General features: G+C 40.2%; 1 protein-coding gene across 1 annotated transcript in view; it reads right to left on the minus strand.

Moving 5' to 3' along the window:
* Positions 1–1,210: 1,210 nt before the first annotated feature.
* The window catches only part of cnn3a (calponin 3, acidic a), a 34,764-nt gene continuing 26,155 nt past the window's right edge, over positions 1,211–9,819 (minus strand). Inside the window, exons 2-7 of the mRNA XM_073488293.1 lie at positions 8,981–9,102; positions 6,669–6,735; positions 6,225–6,362; positions 5,996–6,112; positions 5,389–5,535; positions 1,211–2,289 (exon numbers count right to left, since the gene is read on the minus strand). Coding sequence (XP_073344394.1) covers positions 1,948–2,289; positions 5,389–5,535; positions 5,996–6,112; positions 6,225–6,362; positions 6,669–6,735; positions 8,981–9,102 — 933 coding nt within the window. The 3' untranslated portion in view covers positions 1,211–1,947. The remainder of the gene's footprint in view (positions 2,290–5,388; positions 5,536–5,995; positions 6,113–6,224; positions 6,363–6,668; positions 6,736–8,980; positions 9,103–9,819) is intronic.

Raw genomic sequence — 9,819 nt, forward strand, 5'->3', positions numbered from 1 at the left:
CTGAATCAATAAACTGATCACATAGATAATTACAATTCATTCTTAGTCTACCTCTTTTTATATCACACTCCTCACTAGTGGGCTCCATTTAAAATGGTTTTGCACTTGTGATCAAATAGACCAAGTAGGCCTCCTAAAATTACCAGAATGTTAAATACAAGTAAGCAAACAACTAAATGTATGTGAATAGGCTACTAAATCAGTAGCCCTGTTTTCACACATTTTTAGGCTTCTTTAGAGTATGTCTTACAATTCATTCAACAGAGATGGTCCTTACAGAAAATATTCATTATTGCACCATGACTTAATAGAATAAATTCTATGAAGACTAAATTCTATGAATAAGTCCATCATTTTTACTATGCCCATTATCATTTGTATTTCTTTCTTTGATCAAGCAGCCAGTTTTTAAAAGAATGTGTCAAATCTAGCAAGGGGGTCAACCACGCCTCCTCACTAAGTTTATGTCCCTTCCTGGCAGAGAAGACTAAGAAGTTCCCATAATCACTCTTAAGCTAGCTCTTTGTGCTAGAAGTTTTGAGGCTAAATTAGGAGCTCTCTGAGAGAATATTCAGAATGTTTGTGATACAGGCACTGGAATGCAGCATGTGTCACACTGACCTTTTGTTCGGACTTTTCAGTTTTATATACAATGATGAACAGCTTCTTTTAGTTCAATGTAAGCACATGTATATAACAGTTTCCATCCAGCATCATTATAGCACTCTGCTGTGATGTTTGTTTCGCCTCGTTGTTTCTTCCATCAGCGAGCTTTCCTGGGAGACAGGTTCAAACTGCTTCTTTTACAAAGTACTCTATAACTTCCTCTGAGGAAGGACTTCAAACATAAGATTCAGTGACATCAAATCACTTCACAGGAGTAAAGGTATAGTGATTTGCAGTTTGCCATCGACACATTAGCATGCCTGATTATAAAAGGCAGTGGTTTCCTCATGACCCCATGATAGTAAGAAGTATTAACGAGTTCCTTAAAGACTTCATTCAGCAGTATAATTAGGATTTGTACAGTAATGCCATTACTTGAAGTCAAATTTATCAGGTGAAAGACGGACAGAAGAATGAATTGATTTTAGATGCTCTTATACTGTATGTTAACACGTTGAAGCTGTAGCAGTGAATGTAGCACCTTCTTCCAGTATGGCTGGACATGTGATTATGTTTGTAACAACAGTGTGCAGGCCTCCACAACTGAAGAATTTAAGGCTTTATTTAAAACATACCCTTTTCTTTATGAACCATATAACAGTGGACTGTTTTACAATGAAAGCTGTTGCTATAAATACAGTTCAAGAATGCAAAGGTAACAATGTGAAAATGTGGAAGCCTAGCTTTAAAATAGAGTCAGCTTGGGTTTTTCATCCACACATGTGAACAGCTATCATGCTCATCATTATAAAAGGAAAACAATCTAGTATTTAAATGTAGTGAAAACACTGAAGGAATACCAGTGTGACAAACTGTGGTTGGGTGCATGAATACAGACAGACCACAGAGGGGAAATCAGCCTATTGTGTACGACTTATCAAAGGAATTCCTTTCACATGGATCATCAGCACAGTTTCAGTCCAGGAATACAAACACTGGAATGCAACAGTTCCACCTGATGCTACACCATTGATCCACAACGTTATCACTACTTCAGTGTTGCATCATTAAGACATCTTTTAAAAATTGGGAATTAAAAAGTATACTCTTCAGCTTAAAAACATTTTCATCACTGTATCTCATTACTCTATGCTAATACAAGTTCTTACAACCTTTGCTGCTCAGACCAATGAGTCTAGGTGCAGAAGGAAAGCACCTAGGCAACATTTCGTTTTACGCTTCGAGAGAAGAAAAAGACTAGTGAGGATAGCAAAAGACTTGCTCTGTTGTGTAGTTGATAAAATACACTCGTTAATACTGCACTGAAGGCGAAGGTCTCCGCTAATAGTCAATGCCTTGATCATTGTAAGGTGAGCTGTAGTCCTCATGGTAACCTCCGTGGTACTCGTCCTCCTGGAACTCAGCCTGATAGTCACTATCGCTGATCTCTGAGCCGTTGGTGCCGGTGCCCTGGCTGCCGTTAGTGTGGATGACTGGCTCTGTTGGGGGGGCACAGTATTTGGGATCATAGACCTGTCTACCCAGACCGTACACACTCATACCCCTTTGAGACGCCACTTTGTTGGTGCCCATCTGGAGGGAGATGGTGGAGTTGTCCAGCGGCTGCAGTGCCACCTTCTGGTCATAGATGTCCCTCCGGGTACCAGGGGCCGACATGCCTGCCTGCAGGAAACCACAATACAGTAGAAACTTTACAACATGATAAAGGATGGATACATAGTCTCATCTTGTATTGGATTCTCTCTTCTGATTGGACACATTAAGGATGTCCTTGATCCATTAGTAAGGATCAAGGATATCTGTCATTCACATCGATCAAGCTTTGTGATTAAAAATAATTTGTAGGGGTAATGTCACATTATTGCACAACAACAAAATAAATGTACAATTTACAGTGTCAGTTTACATCTTATTATCATAGATCGTTGTTGCAGCATGATCAAATTATAACATTCCCTCACGTTTCTCTACTGGTATCTATCTATTAAACCAGAGTTTTCAAGCCCATTCATGCTGGTGAGGCTGGTCTGAATTTTTTACATTTTATTGCTGTTAGCATTATTATAAATTATACTATTTATAATATTTAGTAATGATCATTGCATATTATTAGTCAAATGTATTGTTAGTTCTAATTTTTTTTCAGATCAGAGAAGAGTCATGACTTCGCTGAGCGGCCTTTGAGCCAATGCCTCATGCACTCAATGATCTGACAGACTTGCGGTGTCCATTAAGGCTGCCCCACAGACTTAGTGGGAATGTGCTTTAAAGTCTGTGAGTCCTTGAGTGTGGATTGGGTCCATGTTTCACCAGTGTCTTAAAACAGCACGCCTCCGCCACTGACACAGGGCTGATTTTTCTGTCTCAACAGTTAAGGTGCTCTAGATCAGGGGTGTCAAATTCAATTTAGTCCAGGGGCCACATGCAGCCCAACTTGACCTCAGGAGGGCCAGACCCAAAAAACCATAGCATAATAACCAATAAATAACAACGTCAACGAATTATTCCTTTTCTTTTAGTGTTTTTTAAGTAACATTACATACTACTATCCATCTACAAACAGCTGAACAGCCTGTCTTATGGAAAATCTGTGCACTTTTAACATATCCCAGTTTCTTTATTCAGTCGGTCTCAATATCCTTGTATTCACGGAAAAAAAATCACAGATCACAGTGAATCTACAAAAGCACAAAACAGTAGTCATATGTATTATGGAACATATCAACACAGCATTTAACTACTGTGAACTGAACAAAATAATTTCCAAACATTTCTACTCCAGTAATGCTGACATCACTACACCAACTACAGTGGAAGCTATTAAAGAGGCAGATTGTTATCTCCTGCATTACAAACTTTGGTCAGGTCAGCGTGAAGCCTCTGACGCAGTATTTTACATCAAGTGGGCTATACTTTAACTTGCCCCTGAAACCTGGAACCTCTTAGCCTTCAACATTGTGCAAAGTGCATCAACATTTGGCATAACATCTTGAGCAGTTGCCAGTTTCATAAGGTAATTTAGGTGCTTATGTGTAAGCCTGGCACACAGTTTATTCACGCTCATGACAGTAAAAGCCTGTTCACATAGGTAAGTGGTCCCAAACATGCACAAAACTTTGGCCACCAGGGCTGTCAACTTGGGGTACCCTGGTAAGAGATACTGATTAAATGTGTCCAGGCCCCCGGAGGCAAATTTGTCCTTTAAATCTGAATCACACTGCAAGTCAGTTATCTCAAGTTAGATGTTAACCGGCAGATCTGGAGCCTTGACTGTGAATGGCGAGCAGAAAACTGAGAACTCTTCCATTCACACAGACGCTGGCTCGCCTCTGCTGCGGCTCTTTTACTCCGCATCAGAACCACAGCGAAACCATCCCTCCTCTCTGCATCTGTAACTTCCACACAGGCGACGATGCAGAGAATCGCCGCATGATTCCCACACTGAAAGGCCCAATTCACACTGCCCTTTGAGTGTCACTTTGTGAATCATGCGCCGATTCTCCGCATTGTCCTCTATGTGAAAGTTACAGATGTGGAGAGGGGGGACAGTTTCATTGTGGTTCTGATGCACCTGCAGAGGCGAGCTGCCGTCTGTGTGAATGGAAAAGCCAGAGGCGCAGATCAGGGGTCTGTCCGTCTGATGGTGTTCACAGTCTGACAACTAAACAGGTCCTTCACTCAACAAAATAAAGAGAAATGACCCACAAAGCAACATTACAGGACCAAACAACAGTAACATGGTAACTGGTAGTGTCTTTGGCAACTTATATGAGGAAAAAAATACAGCAGTTATTAGATTAGATTATCTAATAACTGCAGTATTTCAACCTGTCTGTCCGACCGACTCTTCGTCACATTTCTGCCCGAAAAACTGTGTCTGTCCCCGGCAAAAAACTCACCAAGTGTTTGTCTCCTTCCACTATTGTGTTGTTGTAGTTACTGTCTTGAAAAAAGTCACCGCAACGGTCAGCCCTCCTGACCAAGACTTCAGTGAACTTTCCCCGTGACGTGTACCGTCACGCTTCTTTTGGATCTGCAGCACCGGCTTGCTGTATGAATTGACTAACTGGTGCAGCTTTACGCTGCGGCGATAATGCAAAGTCTCTGTGTGAAAAGGGCTAGTGTGTCAGGGTGAGGGGGTTTTTAAGACTCTTATTACGACAGCGCCCCCATTGGACAGACAGAAGACGTGCACTTCATTGTGAAATAGGATATTCTTTTTTCCCCAATATTCACACTTCACACAAATTATTCAAAGGGCTGGATTGAACCCCCTTGGCGGGCCATATCCTGCCCATGGGCGGTATGTTTTACACCCCTGTATTCAACATTTGAAAGTCAAATCTTGAGTTAAGGCCAAAATGTGTTTTGTGAGGTTACAGTGACCTTCACCTTTGGCCACCAAATCAGTTCAATCTTGAGTCACAGTGGCCATTTTACCAAATTTGTAGAAATTCTCTCAACGCATTTCTGAGATATTGTGTCCACAAGAATGGGACAAACGGACAGACAACCCGAAAACATAATGCCTCTGGCCACGGCTGTCACCAGCATGAAGGTTTAAACATGTGGCTTTGTCATGTAGCTTTGGGACAGAGTTCCATGTTCTCAATGCTAGTTGCCATGCTGACATCAGACTTACATATATAAATATAATATGAAATATTTGTTAGTCAGCAAGTTAAGTATTACTGGGTCTGGAATTTGTTGAAAATGAAAGGATCCAATAATAGCTGTATTAGAAGAGGAGTGGTTGTTAACCTGGCTGGCTCCCTTGTTGGTTCCCATCTGCAGGCTGATGGTGGTCTGGTCGTAGGGTTTGTCAGTCTGAGTTTTTGGATCATACAGATGTCTTCTGGTTCCATAAGCAGTCATTCCAGCCTGGCTGGCACACTTGTTTGTCCCCATCTGAGAACAAAAAGCCACAATAGGATCTCACCAAATCCAATCACATATCAGATTAACTTATTTAAAATAATCTTTAAATGAAATGTCAACATTTAAATGAGGTTATTGAAACTTGTGTCAGTTTCAGTGTATCCATTTTGGAGGAACTGTTTTTTTTTCCATTTTAAAAGGCAGAAATGTATCCCATTATTAAATGTTGAATAGACTGGGTGTTCGTTCGCTTTAAAAAGCTCCAAAACCATAAAAATATTACCCTAGTCAAACTTTTACTGGGGAGTTTCAGAGTCCAATTATTTCTTCACTGCATGAGAAATAAAACTCTAGGGAAAATGCTGAATGTGTATGTTTCTCAGGTACTAAAGCCATAACATTTACAGCAAAGCTACAAACGAAACATCAGCCTATAGATATCAGTTCATGTGTCTGCCTTAATGACCACTTCATCACCATTCACAGTTACCTGCAGTCCAATGACACACTGACCGGCCTTGATCTTGTCATCATCAAAATGTCGAGCTTGTTTGTCTGCATATTTCACCCCAATATCGATCTTTGTGTCCATACCTTTGGTCTTTGCCTGACAGAGAGGACATACTGGTTAAAGGACTGATGTGTCGTTTCCTATAACAATAAGAAATGTGTTCCTAAGTAGACAATGACTGTCTGTAGGCTACTGTGTGTTCACTCACCATGCTTGCCAGTGCAAGCAGTGTGGTCTGGACTTGAGTCATGTTCCCATTTTCAAACAGGTCATTGGCCTCAAAGATGTCATTGGGCTTTAGGCCATAGGCCAGGATAGCTTTGATGAAATTCCCAAGGTTTTCCAGCTGCAGAGAGCAACAGAAAAAAAGGGAAAAAAGGAGTGAAGAGCAACAGAAAAAAAGGGGAAAAAGAAGTGATGGGTGTGGGGACAGGGACTCAAACAAACTAGGGGGAAGCAATAACAGCACAAATAAAGCTTGAGTAAAAAGCAGTGAAAGCTTTGAGCATGAATGAGGCCACTTTTCCTCAGAGCCTGATGCACTGCGACCAGTCTAAAGGAGCTGAATGTCATTTTCATGAAGCAGACTTCTGACTTGCTTTGCATTTTCTATCAGCAGACAATGTGTTTCCCAGTTCAGAACAAGTCTTACCTTGTGCCAGTTCAGCTGTGAATGGTTGGTTTTCTTTACTGAACCAGGTTGCAGCTTATTAATCAGTCTAAGAGAGTAAAGGAAAACACAAAATTGTGTGCAACATGAATAAAAACAGAATGCAATCATTTACAAAGTAACCGTGTTTACCGACAAAAGTTTACAAGTTGTTGTAGTAATATCCCTTTAAAATCATGTGTTAAACAAAGTGGTGAACCTTGCCCCAACTTTTCTTGTGAATGACTGAGCCTTTCTATGATGGAACTTTTATTAAGGATGGGAATCACAATACAATACCTCGCCCATGATAACGAGGTATCACGATACAGCAATTCCGCAATAATCAATATGTTTCAAGACAATCATCTAACTATGCGTCATGATATCTGTCAAACTACAAATGATTAAATACCACTTAAAAGGCAAAGAGTAGGAAATATGTATTTATTCACTGCATTGTTGTGTCAGTTTTGCAAAATTAACATTAACTAAAATTAAACAATGTCTTAGTCACACACACACTGACTGCACCCTGTCCATGTGTGCCATCATTCAAATGTAATACAGCCGCGAACTGGCAAAAGAACAAAGTGTCAGAAAGCAGTTCTGGAGTTAAAATGTTTAAAAGAAGGGATACAGCTATCACCACTTTTACACCGAAATTAGCAAGTATACAAAGGGATTTTTTAATCGCAGGCAAACCCCCTATTAATCAGCTTTCACATTGCCAGCGTACGAATTGGCCTTTTTATTTTTCCTCGTGTGTCATTCATCATCACAAATGCGCTGGAAAAACAGGGAACAGTGGAAAGCAGCATGTCATATACCTCATCAGAATACATCCAGAGGACATTAAACTTGATTTAAAAAGTTATGTTGTGTTAAATAATATTCAGAATTAGACATGTTTTTTTGGAGCTGTTGTTACTAAGCAGTGAGACATCTCGCTTCTTTCCGATCTTTGAGAGTTGTACATGTACTGTACTGATCAGGCAGCGGATGAGGCTCAGACCATGTGGAAGCCACTAACAACGGTTACTTTTGAAATATTTTTTTAACTTCAGTCTCTCTTTCAAACTCAGCACCAGCTGAACAATGTTCAAGCAGTGCTTGACAGAGACGAAGGAAAGATATCCAACACACATCATAGCATCACGCCTGAAAATGAGAGCGAATTAAGTCTATAAGCGCATTAGGCTGTTTGTTGTAGTTTGCCTTGTGATTCAGCAGAGGGCAGTCTAATGTGACCTATGGCCCTATTGACCTATCAGTAAACCAAGCTCAAATTAATGTTATGTTGTTTTGCTACGAAAATGGAGGACAATAGCAAGCAGAGTCGTCCTAAGCAGACAGTAACAACACCAAAAATCTGAGAGGCAGTGTGTAGGAGTATTTTGGGCTCCACACCATAGCAGGCAAAGTCACAAATCTGCAGACTCACCTGCTGGCTTACCACCACAGGTGTACAACCTCGTTTGACTGCACATTATTTGGTACACTCGGTTTCAGCAAGTCCCCTGCCAGAAGTTCATTAAAATGCCATCACCAACAAGATAGAAGGTAAGGCAAGGTAGGAAAACAATAAGTTAGTACAACTGTTAAATTTGATGAAATGGGAGAGAATGGAAAGACTGTGATGTCAGACCGGCTGTAAAGTTAATAAAGTAACAAAAATAATAAAAGGAAAATTTCTTCACTCTTGATTTTTGGAAAAATTGACAGCCCAAGTTACAGGAACATTGTACATTAATAACATCTCTTTAAATGTACCAGAGGTACAAACAAAAGGAGGGAATCAGACAGGACAGAAACACAGAAAGGAGAAACAGAAAGGCAAGGCAGGCCCGTGTGCATGCATTAAGGTGGACAATTAAAGCAACACCATGTAATGTAGGCACACTCCTAAAGCGATTCTGAGGCAAGATAGTCGATTTTTGAGTCTCATTCTCAAATATACCGTAAAATATAATGTAAATATACCGTATATACTGTATATAAGCGTATGTTTACAAAAATCTATAAAGTAAATTAGATAATAGATAGAAAGACATTAAATATATTGTCTTTGTAATGTTTAGAGACTCATCCCATTTTGTTGTATTTGTTTTTCCTGGCGTCCAAACTTTTTTGGAATGGGGTTGTATTATCACCTATAGAGGATATATTTTATCACAAGTCCTGCAATCACAGACTTCACACACACACACACACACACACACACACACACACACACACACACACACACACACACACACACACACACACACACACACACACACACACACACACACACACACACACACAGAACTTACTCGCAGAGGATGACACCATCCTTCAAGCCTTTCTGAAAGTTTTCTCCAATAGACATTCCTGTTTCCTCTTCAATCCAGAAGCGGAGCTCCTCCTCCTTTTGTTGGTCATATTTCTGAGCAATCTGAAAGATAAAACATCGTATTAGTCTACATTCCTTTTTGGGGAAAAAAATCTCTACATTTGAATAAGAACAAGTACGTTGAAGCTGCACAAGGCCACCTTGCCAGTCAGCAGCTCTGAATGATAATGTGAGGTAAGTGAATTTAAATACTTAAACTCCCTGACATCTTTTATTGTGACAAGTAAAATTATGTATCCTGACTATGACCTTCGGTGATAAGAGGAGGAGTAAGACTGGGTCTGAAAGAATGATTTTTTATAACCTTTTATAATGGTGCTGTATGAGGAAAATGCTTTTTGAGCAACCGGGAGGGACCAGTAAGCAAGCAAAATTGGAAGCAAGGCTGAGCAGTGGTGCCGCATCCAGCTTCATAATACATTCATGGTTGTGGTGTTTTCTACAGCAGCGGTTTAAAGAGGGAATTCTTGCAGAATTGTGAATTCTTAAACAACAGTTTGCACAGCATAAGACTGGTCTATGTTCTCCTAATGGACTCATCTCCTTGATACCCTGATAACTGGCCTTAAGTTTTTGACTGCTAATGCAAGTCTGCCTGTATACAGCTAGCTAAACCATCCACCCAAGATTTACTTGCCATTCTGGAGGGCAAGAAAGTAGATCTCATGAAGAAAAGATTAGTGAAACGCACTCCTATGTCTGTTAAGCATTAACTGAATTGGGATTGTGAATCAAACCCAAATGCACCAACTAAAAGCC

This window comes from Pagrus major, chromosome 19, assembly GCF_040436345.1.
Source record: "Pagrus major chromosome 19, Pma_NU_1.0".
In the NCBI taxonomy this organism is placed as follows: Eukaryota; Metazoa; Chordata; class Actinopteri; order Spariformes; family Sparidae; genus Pagrus; species Pagrus major.